Genomic DNA, 13561 nt, shown 5'->3' on the forward strand with positions numbered 1-13561 from the left:
CTCCATGTGGTGGATTCTCTCCTGGATGAAGCTTATGGTGCCAGGCAAGGACTGGTGCGGATTCAGTTTCTAGTAAACATTGGGTACAAAGAACAGGGATGAAGCAGTGATATCAGATGGGCGGTTCTGTAGCGCCGTCTACCAAGCCTTGGACAGGACCGCAGTATTTGGTGGTGGCGACCGTCACCCGTCTCATATCCCTAAAATCGTCAACATGACCAAGGGAAACGACTGTGTCCTCGAGGTGAGTATGAAATATTAAGCCGTTGTTTAACTGAATTCATTTGCTTTGATAAATTCGAAATTTTGTTTTCAGCACGTCGACAACTCGAAATTTGGATACCCTTCTTCTGATATGTGGAACTGTTATTGCTTTTCCGACATGTGCAATTATCCCTTCACCTTCAAGGAATTCGAGCGCCGTGGCCACACTCTCAAGCCAACGTTTGCCATGGGATCCGATTGAGTGTTCCCCGGCCCCTGGCAACAACTTTCTGTAAATTCTCCACGTTTTCTAATTTCTCTATTAGTTCTTGTACGACTCAAATTTTCTCTCCTTTTTGATTGTACTCAATTTCCCCTTTTCTCACTTCATTCACAGAAGTTTGATGAATAAAAACTTGTTAATAACCAGTGTTCATGTCATAAAGTTTTTCAGGCACTAAAAAAAAAGAAGAGTTTGCTTGAAAAACTAAACATTTTTCTGAAAATATGAATATACCCAAAAAGTGAAAATAGGGAAAGTGAAAGTAGGAAAAGTTATAGTGGGAAACTTGCAAAAGTTGGGAACATTGAAATGATATACGATAAATCCACCGAAAAAAAATAAATATGTTTCTTTTTCATTAAACGAAATAGGAGATGGGTTATATGGAAGTTGAAGATTTGGCTTCAAAAATTTGAAACGTTTTTTTTTCAGAAATCGAGTTCCTCTTACGTGAATTTTCAGCTGTCATACGAAACAAGGGATTTACATATGCTAACTCTAGCAAAATGGCTCAGATAAAATCCACTAAATTGGAAAAGGAATATCCTATTTTAGAGTGATGTCATGGTCCATTTGTTTTTTTTTCAATTCATTTCCGAAGGGCTCTAGATAAATTTTCTCTAGTTCAGGAAGCCAGTTGCTCTTTGACTCTTCTCAATCCTTTTTCTATTTCTGGAATAGCGAAAAATTTGTGCACGAGTCTCTTTATCACCTGACTCTCAAAATCTTTCTCACATATTCTATTCTTGGATTTTTTTTTTCGTAGGCTACAATAAGTATAAATCACCATTCATGATTTCATTATTCTGTGTCTCCTAATATTACACGATTTTAATTCAAACCCCCACAGGATCTTATTCTTATACAGCAGTTTTTTTCTCGTGACAGCTGAAAGGAGGCGGAGTCAATCAGGTGATAATCTCTACACATCTGATGATTCACCTGCCACGGGTATAAAAGCAACTCTTGTTTTATTTCTTTTTAGAGGCACCTTGTGCATGGAGCCTTCTAGTTTAATTATGATTTTTCTGAATATCAAATAATCCCCCTATCAAACTGAAAGACCCCTCCTGCTTGGAGGTCCGCATTTCCTTTGTTCTATCATCTGACTTATTTGGAATTCTATATATTTTTCAATCAAAAAGTATTTATTTTTGTAAGTTTCAAAAATCTACATAAAATAGAAATCATATGATTGCTTTTCAGAAAGAATAACATATCAAGTCCAACGTGTGCGCAGAAAAGCTACAGATGATTTCAGCTGCACTCCGAAGAAATTTATTTATTTGTAATACAGTTTCGTTTATAATTTGTTACATTTTTCTATTATTCTCTCTATTTACAATTTCATATCTCAGTTAGATAGTTCATTGAATTGTTTTTGTTTTTGCTCTAAATTCATACCAATGCATTCTGCCGCAACAAATGCTATGATGTTTTTGTTTTTGTTTTGTCTTTGCATTGTGAAGTTTATTAAAATGTTCCCAATAAAACTTTCCTTCGAAGTTTTGCTCTATGACACGTCGGAAAAAATGGATGGATTTCCTAGAAAGCGATGTAATAATCCCTTGTCAGAGGAAATTTGTTGTTTGATGCATTCTTAAGTCATTTCCTTTTCAGACAAACTTTCAATTGAATCAAAACTGTACTAAACTCTGAATACAAGTACCGTATTTTCTCTGATAGAAGCTCACCTCCAATAAAAGCCACTAAGTCCAGACAATACGGCACAGTTCTGCAACGCCATTTGGGACTTCAAAAGAATTCAAGACTGTAGATAAGATCAGAACTGCACTGAAGGAACACTTGAATTCTCGACCAACTAACTTTTATCCTACAAAATACCAAAGGCAGTATCTATGAAATACCAAACGCTAGAAACATGTTGTGAGCAAGTATGGTTTATACTGTTAATCTTGGATTAAGCTTTTTTTGCCAATAAAACAAAGGGCAGCTACTTTCTTTCCAACTTATTTTTTTTGTAGTTTACTTACTGGGGAATGGTCAGAACTTATCTCGCGATCGGGACATACAAGTGGGTTTTCTGAAAAGAAGGGTACTCATTTATTCCAGAACAGACTGAGCAGCGCATTCAGATTGATTGAGAAAGTTTAACAGCGCTCGGATGAAGATTGTAAACTGCAGAAAGGAGTTGAAATCAAATTGGACAAGAACACGCATGTGTCTCTCCGGAAAAGGATCACTCTCACAGGATCTTTGAAAGAATAGAAGCACCTCAACCAATATACTTGGAACTGACAGCAACCCATCTCTTGTCCAAAACGGTTATGGACCTTGACATTGAATGCTTGTCAGATCTTCAAATGTACCGTGGCACTGTTTCGTTATTATTAACGACATCGGTAGGAAATTATTAACGACAAAACAAGAATATTAACGACATCGGTAGGAAAAAATATTAACGACATCGGTAGGAAATGGCATTTAAGGAGATCTGTGGTATGGAATATCCAATTGTTATCCTCATCCTTTGTCCGAAGAAGCTTTGGGACAATCATTGTGAACGTCTCATCAATCTGTCATTACCAATCTGACTAACAGTTAAGAAGTTTGAAATCGACGTAATTTTCAATTCCGATACAGTATAGAGATTGTTCAACTACGTGAAGCACCAATTTCTCTCTCAGTTCAGATTATTCATTTCACTCGTGGATTGTCATCGAGGTTTCTTGTTCCACACAGTTGATGTATCTTCTGTTCAAAAAACTTGTTTTCAATTAAGGATGTGTTCGCCCCCTTTCGATTTCTCGGTAAATGCCTTCACCATTGGGATTTTACGTAGACGTAGACGCCGTTGTTATTGATGAGTCGCTCGCTTGTTTTTAAGAAACCGAAGACGTTTTTCGAGTGAGCTACTAGTGTCACGGAACAGATTGATTTCCTAGGTTCTGATTTTCAGACAAGAATTCGGCAGGACGCAGGGTTGATTATGAGGCAGAAACTAAAAATTGTTCGAAAATCGGAAAATTTGAAAGACGATGATGTGGAAATGCTGAATCAGATCAGATTGTGTCTAGAAATTGAATTACGCTTTTATTCCAGAAACCGTATTGAATAATCACATTTTTTTTGTGAATTTTGAAGTGATGCATCTGGCTCTGAACGTATAGTGTACAAATTGTCTTTGTGACATATTTAGAATACTTTTTTGTGGAATACTTTGATCCCGAATAAAAAAAAACAACAAGTAAAAACTAAAAATTGGCTTTGGCTCAACCAATTTTTGATAAGACACTTTTTTCACAATTCCTGATAAAATAACCACCTAATTTCAGATCTATTCAATTTTGGGAAATCAATCAATCCAGAAACCATGCAGTTCTGAATTTTTTGATCCTAGAGCTCTTCAAATTCTGTTTCCAAAGTTTGGGCTTGAATTCATACCGTAAAGGAAGTGATAATAGGCCTTTCTAACTCTTAACTTTGAGCCGATTTATCTCTAGTTCCGTCAAAGATATATGAAGAATGCCAACTGATAAAATATTTGTCATGATATCACAAACATTGTATTAGTTGACACAAGTTTTGATATATTTGATAGAAACAGAGAAAAATCAGCTTTAACTTCACAGGTGCTCTCCTTTACCACTTTTTCGGTATTTTTTACAGATTGCTGCACAGATCCCTTATTTTAATTTAATTTTGTTTTCAAATATGGCTTATCTTATGCTCTGACAAGTGAGTATCACATAATGATTCAGTATCACATGACACTTGTTTTTACAGTCTAGAACAATATCTTATTGTTCCGCCCCTTTGAAAATCTATAGGGACTGTTGATCGCGACTATAAAAAGCGAAAAAAAAATCAGAGAACCATACTCGGCTAATTTTTTATTGGTTTTTTTTCCTTTGTCAACATTTCGGTTTGACGGTTTTTAGAATTTCATTTTATTTTCTCTTAATTTAGTGGAATATGCCACCAACTGGTGTTTACACTGGCCAAATGTATGCGAATGCCGACATTCCAGAACCATTCAGTCTCTGTGAGTCCTAATAGATTTTACATTCATCTTTGGTCCTTTGAATGATGTCAAAAAAGTTTTCAACTGATAATCTGTTTTTGATATTATGATGAACAATTTATTTAGTAGACAACTTTTTGGTATCTCTCATAGGAACAGCGGTAAATTGTCTCAAAGTTAAATGTTAGCGACCCTCCTTTTACTGATTTTACGTTAATTAGGATTTGGAAACAATTCGGGTTTAAATATTATGTCTTCAGTTATTCCCGATTTCAGGCCCTCACAGTCGCAAATGCGTGAAAGGTGTAGCTATAGCTGCTGGCGCCACTATCGTTTTTTTCCTCTGCGTCGGAGTTGGAATCATCATTCACTATAATTTTTACTGAATTTAATGAGGCTTTTCCGTCATCTCTGCTTTAAGCATATAATTTTTGCAACAGATGTGTTATGCATGAAAGCCCAGCAATATCCCCTCTTTTTTCCTGTACCATCTTTCCCAGTTCCTGTTATACATATAGTTAGATGGTAGACAGATCATGCTGAATTATTTTACACAGCTTCATGTCTCCGTATGTACTTAATACTTTTTTCTCAAATACTTCGTTTGCTTTCTTGAATAAAATTTTTTTTAACACAATATATAAATATATTTTCTTTTTTTTTTGTTTATTTTGCAGAACTTCCGGAAGTAAACGGCGTTTTTAGAAATTCAGGAAAAACCCAAAAACTCCGTTTTTTGTGAAACTGTGTATTATATATTTTTAACGTTTATTGTTGTTTCTGTAATCTTTACACTCAACTGAGGATGAATATTTTTAAAAAATGAACGGAAACATCTGAACGACCCGAAAAATCATATTCTTAGGTGTGTTAGCCTTTCACATATCCTCAAGCTCTGGTCTCAACCACACCGGTTCAGGTATTGGTAACACTCTTCCAATATCCTCCATGTACCACGGCTCCGCTTTAATATCTTGGATTGTCAGACGATCTTGAGGTGTGTGACTCAGAACGTCGCGCAGGAATACTGGAAATAAAATTTTAAAATAGATAATATGTTGTTTGAACTGACAAATCACTTTGCCATCTAATTGGCTCCATGCAGATGATCCAATGTTGAAGTTCATGAAATTCATATATCTCGTGCATCTGAAAAATTATGAAAAAATATATTGAAAGACATGAAAATTGATTTCATCAACATTCAATGGTTTGAATTTAATAGAAAGGTTGCAGGTCTTAAGAACAGATGATTTTTTCTGAAAGGAAAAGGCTTTAAAACAAGAAACCCTCTAAATTATTCAAATTTTTGGTTATACATATCCTAAGCAAGGTCGTTACTCAGACATTATAGTATAATTTTGTCTAACCAGGGAAGGTTGTAATCGGTGGGTGGAACTTCGGTATCATTCAAAAGCTGAGAATGAGAGATTTTCAAATCTATGTTCAGACAGATTTTGCTAAAAAGCTAACAGCTTCGAGAAAATCAAGTTTCAAATTTGGCTCAAAGTTGAGTCTACCGAGCGCCGCGTCTCCTCCCCTTTCTTATATATGTAGATTGGGGAGCGTGGAGAAAGCAGCGAGAAGTGGTGTAGTGGCGAAAAGGGAGGACGGTATCTGACTAGGTGTCCTCTCTCCCAAATTTTCATAGTTGCAAAAGGCCGGGCCAGGCCGGGCCGGTTGACGAATTTTCTCGGCCCGGCCCAGCCCGGTCCGCCTAACACAGAAAATTTCCAATGGAAAATTTGGGAATTTTTTGACTTAAAAAAGGAAAAATGATACATTTAACAGAGCAGAATGTAGGCAATAAATAGGAACTTTTTCTTAAAATTTTTGAAAAAAATTCAGCGTCTGTACATACACCGGGCCGGCACTTTATCGGCACGGCCCAGCCCTGCCCGAATTTTGCAACTATGCTAATTTTTTTCATTCGATTATTAATCGAAAAAAGGAAATTCGAGAGCACAACACAATTGAAAGCTTAAACTACCGTATTCCCTCTATTAGAAACACTCATATCATCTAGTTTGAGCTCAATTATCTCGATTTCTGTGTGAGATATGGAAAACTTGTCAATTAAAGAATTGTCAAGCATAATATCACCAACGTTTTATCAGTTAACAAGGTAGTTGAAATCTTTCACAAAAATCAAATCAATCATCTCAAAAATGACGGTTTGGGTTGGCTTCTTTTGGTGAAGAGTCACTCATGGCAGAGAAAAAAAAATTTGTGAAAGGTTTATAGGATCAAAATTATCTTGAAAAAACCCAGACGACTCACTGAAAGTTTGCACAATCCCATGGTACTGTTCCGGTTAACATGACAAACAAAACTATTCCTGTTGACCAAACGTCCGTTGGTGGTCCTGCGACTCTCAGATTGTTCCTACTCCACACTTCTGGTGCAGAAGCAAACTGTGATCCAACCCTGTTCCTGAGAAGGATTTGGTTTCCCTGGGCATCCATATAATAATCGGACAATCCGAAGTCACCGATTTTTAGGCAATCTGAAAAAGAATGAAACAATTCTGAATTTTAATTTCAATAGAATTCTGAACTAACCTCGACCATCCAGAAAAAGATTGGCTGGTTTGATATCTCGATGGCAAATTCTTTTGGAATGTATAAACTCCAATCCTCGGATTAATTGTCGGTAGAAGTACTGCGCTTTTGTGAGTGACAACGATACTTGTGCCTCAATTCTCTGCTGGAGATCTTCTTGGATTAAATATTCCATCAAAAACATTGCAACGTTTCCGACTTCATGCATTTCAAACATTTCAACGATATGCTTGCACTCCTTCCTCTCGCTCAAAAACTTTTGCACTTCATACTCCTTCATATAATTGTTCACTTTGTTCACAGTTTTCATCACTACGATGGGTTCCTTCTCATTGGCTGTGTCTTTTTTGACAAGAGAAGGGACTCCGAATCCGCCTCGATGCAAATTCATGATCCATATGTACCCGACTATTTGAGCTGTTTCGTAGCTTGTCATCTGAAAGTCTAATTTTTTTCACAAAAAAAGAGAAGATTATTACAAAGCAGATAAAAATGTGATAACGCAAATTTTATTTCTTTTATGAAGTAACAAAATTCATTTAATAAAAAATTGTTCGGTCTAGTCAAGCTACCCTTTTTTTGAAAAAGGTTATGATCCTTTATATTTATATTTTTGTTATAAAATTTCACGTTGGCTTTCAGTTTTTCTAGTACCCATGATTTTTGAAAAAAGTTCCAAAGTTAGAAACGCTATAATGGAAGGTCACCATGTGTTTGCATTTTGAACTCAATTATCTTTTTCCCTTAAAAAGCATCGAAAATTAGTGAACTAATAAAATATTGGTGATATTATGACTAATATTTCATCGGTTGATACCTTTTTTATATTTTTCACAGGAAATGAGATATAGATACTCAAAGTTGACGGTTTGGGAGGCTTTCTGTTGAAGTCTTTATGGTAGATTAAATGGGGGGCCGCGGCCAAAAAGTTTATTGAAAAAAAAATGTAGATTCATATAGTAACAAAGAAAAAATGAGGAAAAGAAGCACTAGAGTAATCGCTCGAAAAGCATCAAAAAAATCTCAGTTCTCTTTTGATTTTGAATTCTTCAATGGACGGTTTTTGATTTTTCCCTGATTTCCGCCACAACTGAAACTTCGTTTTCATTTTCGACAGTTTTCTAGAAAAAAAGGAAATTGAGAACCTGCTAATAATTTAAACAACTAGTCGAAAATTGAGATTTTTTCTTTTTTTTAAAGCGATAATTGAAGTTTTTCCTATTTTTAGCTGTTTTTCTTTGTTGCGGTTTTTCTACAGATTTCAATGCAATGAAAATTGTTGCGTCCTCTTCTAATCTGACATTCAAAAACTAAATGTTTTCCAAAAATAAGTAAACGAGCGAGAAACCCGCGCCGTGAGCGCCCCAGCTAGATTTTTGAAACTCTGTAGAAATGGTAAAAGAGGCCGAATATTTTAGAGCAGAACCCCAACAAAAACAATGTACTTTTGTTGAAAACGTAAAATTTGCAAATTCCGAGCTTCCTGCTCAAACAAAAAAGACTACATTTATGTGGCTCGTTTCCTGAGAATTCGGAAGAAGCAGAGAAACTGAGAGTGCTCCGCGAGTCGTAGGATAAATGAGTGCTTTATGTCAAAGATGACTAATTAAATTTTTGAGTTTTTACGTTTTTTGATGTCCTAGTTGGCAAAGAAAAGGATTGATGATGAAATGGTTTGTTTCGAAAAATGCATTTTATATTGGTTTGACAAGCAGAGAAAATGGAAAACAACCGGTTGAATGACCTTTGTTGAGCAGACTACTAATGTCAGGCATCTTGAAACCCAAAATAAATGTTTATAATCTTGTCGCCAGGTATTTTCAAAACCCGCCAATTTGGATGATCTTGTTGTCTTCCTATGTTGAAGTTTAGTGTGCCAAGATTTTCCAATTTAATAATGGGGAACAGAATTTTTAGAAAAATTCAAATTGTAAATAACGGAACGGAAAACTGAGTTTCAGAGAACTTTAGAAATTTCAGTAAAAACAGCTTGAATTTTCAAAATCCGAGTAGTCGACAACACTAGGCAACATTGTGATTTCAATAAGTCAGAAATTTCTGGAAGAATTACGAAAAGGGTGACATATTAGAATTCTGACAGAATTTGACAGACCTTCAATTTGAAATTCGTATTATTTTCCAAGCGATGACTCCTCAAGTTTTCTGACTTCTTGCCTACAAAATGAGAAGAGGATTTCAATAACCAGATGTTCTCTACGGATTTACATGGAAACCTCAACATCTTGTAAACCCAGATTGTTTGAAAATCCTCAGAAGAGGTTAACAATCGCCTATCACACCAATGAAAGTTTTATAATCTGTTCACCAGTTTGGGGCCAGTTATATCAGATTAAATACCAAAAATTGCCTTTTCAGTGCAAAATAACAATTTTCAAAGATGGTTTTCTCAACTTCTAGGATGTTTCAGAAAACGAATTTTGTTGTGTTATGCTTAAAATTGGATGAAATTTCATGTTATTTTGAGAAAATTTTTTAAATCAGAAATTTCGTTTGATTCTGAATTTAACGCAACAAATTTCATGTTTTGAAAAGTTCTGGAAGTTGTGAAAATTTGAAAAGCTCTGTTTTGCACTAACAACGTGATTTTTGGTATTGAAACTGATATGACTCGGCTGAAACTGGCGAGCGGATTCTATAATTTTCAGAAGTGTCCGTTCGCAATCTATCCTGAATTTTTCAGCAAAATAAGGTTTGCAATGGGTTGAGGTTCCTTTCTGAAAATACTCAAAAACGTGACTGAAATAATTGATGTAATCTTTGAAGACAAAATGCTAGAGCTCTTGATAAGCTCTCTCGTGTACTACAAAACATTTCTTGAATTTCGAATAACAATTAGTGCGAGCTAGTCGAAAATATAAAAATCCGCACTTGCTCTTGGGAATAATCCCACAATTTTATTCTTCCCCGAAAAAAGTCGAGGCACACCTTTACCCCTGGCAACCAATTTGAGGGGAAAGGAAGATATTTCAACTACCCATATACAAAGAAATGCAGAAAAGAGAGAGGTAGAGAGAGGGATGAGAATGAAGTCACCAGAAACAGAAACCATGGAAATAGTAAAAAGGGGAAAATAAAATGAGAATGGATAAATGTGCAGAAGGAATGGGAGGGGGGAAGAAGAAAAGGAAATGAAACGACCCCTCCGAAAACATGCGGCACGTCAAGAGCAATCTGCCTCATTTCTTTCGAAAAAAAAGAGAAAAATTTATGGCACTGGTAAGTTATTATTTCCGACCAGTTATATTGTATAAATTACGAGAACCGTTTTTTATGAGCGGGAGATATGCATACCGAGGAAATTGAGTAGAAGCTCGTAAATTGAGAAAACAGAAAAATGGAGAGAATCATAAAAAGGTATGCTTTTTTATTTTATAAAGATGCCAATGATGTCAATGAGCAGGACTCGAAGAGACACTGATAAATCAGAAAAGATTAAGAGAAAAACAGTGATTTGTAATTCTCTCTTGGGAATACATTTTCAAGTTCATTATTTTAAAGATCTTGAGTAGAGAAAAGCTATGATCAGCAAAAAAGGAACAATCCAATATGCAAAGTTTCTAAACTCAGCAAAAAATAAGACCGAATGTCCCCCAACAACGAATACCGAAACCTAAAAACATTGTTTTTTTCCTTGATTTATTATTTCGAAATTTGTGCATTTTCAGCAAAGTTTTTTTACTATCAAAAACTGGGGAAAAATAGCAGGAAACTGGACAAAAATCTGAAAGAGTAACGAATTTTAAAAATACAGAAAATAAACATGGTTTTAGGTTACGATAGTTGATTTTCCCTCATCTCGGTTTTTTCTGTACTAAGGACAAAGGGTTTGAAAAAAAAGTTTAGTAGTATAAAATGAAAGTTCTAAATTTCGTTTTCTCAGAACAAGGATTCGCACGCTTTTTTACTTATTTTTTAGTTCAGATTGGCATATAAGTACGTCAATTTTTTTTTAAATTTTGGCAGAACATTCCGGCTGCAAACCCTGGAAAAATTTATGAAGCTTGTTTCTGTATTTCTCGTTTGAAACAAAAAATCATCTAATTTTTCGATTTGTCTAGAAATGTCGTGCATATGCCCCCTTGAGTTTTCAGATTCTTGAATTTATAATTTATTGGAGAGATTCCAGAAAAAAAACATGCTACAGAAATTTCGGAAAATATAATTCCAAACTTGATATTTACTTCAAAATTTACTGAAAAAAATGAAGCTGAAAAAAATCATTTTTCTCTAATAAAAACTCACCCTAGACTATTTCGCACTTTGAGCTTAATTGTTCCGCTTCCTTTCGAAGATATGTGAAAGTTTTTAACTCATAAATTAGTCATCATACGATTACCAATATTATATCTGCTGACAGATTTTAGGTTCAATTTTATTAAACTGTATTTAAAATTACTGAACCTCTCAGATTTTCGATACAAGTGATGAATACTTTCTCAGGCATCTGAAATCGACCGTTTCAAACAAAAATTGTCGTTTTAAAAAAGGATTCTTGCTAAAATAACAGCTCTATCATTATGCCGAATTCTCATGATTTTCATAATTGCTTTTTTTTTCATTTTCCTTTTCATAAAATGTAAACCGTGCGTTCTATGGTTTCCTGTTTCATCATTGCTTTTCCTCGGGTTTTAAGTAGTTTCAGTGTTTGTTTGTCTGTTTTAATTTCTCGCATATACTTTACAATGTCCGAAAAGACACCACCATCCTTGTCCACCTTATCTGATAGCTCATCGCTTTGAACTGATGGCTTTTGGGGAAAATGGCTCATCAGGATTGTCGTAACTATCAATGGTTACATTATTCTGGGGATTTTCATATTCCATCTTGACGTCTTCGCAGCGAGCATCGATTTTTTCTGATGGCTCTATCGGGGAAAATAGCTCATCCGGATCATTGAGAACATTCCCATTATTCTGCAGATGCTAATATTCCATCTTGACATCTTCGCACGGAACATCACTTGTTGCTGGACCTTTAGGAACACGTGGCTCAAACGATTTACAGAAAGAATCATAATTTACAGTCTTCTGAAGAGGAAATGCATTCGTGAGACATTCGGGTCCTTCAAACTTTAACCTCCAATTTCCTCTTTCCCGATCTTTCCAAATGCATTCATCTCATTTTCCTCCTGCTCTTCTTTTGATGTATCTTCGGGCTCATCGTTTTGTTCTGATGGCCCCTTTGGGGCAAATGGCTTATCTAAATTATTGGAGCAATCAGTATTTACAGTCTGAAGAGGAAAATCATTCGTGGGACATTCGGGTGACTTCAAATTTTTGAGAGACTGTACATCATTCTGAAGTTCCACTTGTTTTGATCCTTCAAATTCTTTCGAACCTTCCATACATTTCTCACTGTCAGAGACACACAGTTGATCCTTCTTCGGAACTTCCATCTTAACCGTTTCATTCGCAGGAGAGGGACAAAAGATTTCAGAAATATCCGGGTATTTTGGAATTTCGTTATCTTCAATTTCCTCACTCTGATAACCTTTCTCAAACTGCATCCAGAACTCATTTAAAGCGACGTCTTCTGACTCCTTCTCCATTGCCGAACCTACAGCCTCCAAACTCTGGAAATTCATAATTATCATCATTTCCATACTTGTGAAATTTCGGCCCGGCCCGGTTCGGCCCGGCGGCCCGGCAGAAAAAAAACAAAATTTTTGAAAAATGAATTTAAACAGCCGCCATTTTTGTCAAAGCGATAAACAACGCGAATGCGGAATTTCGGGGCAAATTCTCTTATACAACCATCTCTTATACTACCGAGTCTCTTTTACTACCACTGTCTCTTATACTACTTATTTTCAATGTGTCTCTCATACTACCAAGTCTCTTTTACTACCAAGGTCTCTTATACTACTTTTTACCACAGAGTCTCCCATACTACCAAAAGAAACAAGACTTTCGGCCTAAGCCTATAGTTGGCGAAAAATTTGGGGGGTACAAGGGGGTACAACTGATTTTGGGGTACAAAATTGGTGATTCGAGGGTACAAAATTCGTAGGTACAAAAATTCGGGGGTGAAAACTACCAATGATTCTGGGGTACAACTCATTTCATTTAGGGGTACAACGCTTGTGATTCGGGGGTACAGTTTTTTTAAAGGAGTTTCTGCATTCCTGCATTTCAGAGCTTGAAAATCTCAGAATTCTCAGAATTTCGGAACTTCAGAAACTGAGAATCTGAGAACTTCCGAATTTCAGAATCTCAGAATTTCAGGACCTCAAAACCTCAGAATTTCAGAACTTCAGAATCTCAATATTTCTGAATTTTCAAAAATTACGGCAGAAAATGTTCACTTCTCATTGTCTTTTGATTGTTCTTTTTGATTTTAATGTTTAATTTAGGTTTTAAAACCCAGTTCATTGATTTTTAGAATGTATTGAAAAATAACTCGAAAAAAAAAAACACTGAATACCTTTTTTCGAAACAATGATTCAACTTTTTGCTCAAGATTTTGAAGTTCGCGGTAAACTTCCGGGCCGACCGGGCCGACCGGGCC

At 35.6% G+C, this 13561-nt stretch overlaps 3 protein-coding genes across 3 annotated transcripts; 2 read left to right on the forward strand and 1 right to left on the reverse strand.

Moving 5' to 3' along the window:
* Positions 1-214: 214 nt before the first annotated feature.
* CBG10666 lies at positions 215-466 on the forward strand (the record flags this gene model as incomplete). Its single annotated transcript, XM_045240789.1, has 2 exons — positions 215-244; positions 317-466. 2 exons carry the CDS (start codon positions 215-217, stop codon positions 464-466), a joined length of 180 nt encoding a protein of 59 aa, XP_045094330.1.
* Positions 467-4423: 3957 nt separating this feature from the next.
* Positions 4424-4858, forward strand: CBG10665 (the record flags this gene model as incomplete). The annotated part of the gene is made up of 2 exons (XM_002646002.1): positions 4424-4493; positions 4749-4858. 2 exons carry the CDS (start codon positions 4424-4426, stop codon positions 4856-4858), a joined length of 180 nt encoding a protein of 59 aa, XP_002646048.1.
* A 492-nt stretch (positions 4859-5350) lies between these two features.
* CBG10664 lies at positions 5351-7469 on the reverse strand (the record flags this gene model as incomplete). The annotated part of the gene is made up of 4 exons (XM_002646001.1): positions 5351-5499; positions 5545-5621; positions 6753-6978; positions 7034-7469. 4 exons carry the CDS (start codon positions 7467-7469, stop codon positions 5351-5353), a joined length of 888 nt encoding a protein of 295 aa, XP_002646047.1.
* Between the last annotated feature and the right edge of the window lie 6092 nt (positions 7470-13561).

Source organism: Caenorhabditis briggsae, assembly GCF_000004555.2.
Source record: "Caenorhabditis briggsae complete genome, chrX, whole genome shotgun sequence".
In the NCBI taxonomy this organism is placed as follows: Eukaryota; Metazoa; Nematoda; class Chromadorea; order Rhabditida; family Rhabditidae; genus Caenorhabditis; species Caenorhabditis briggsae.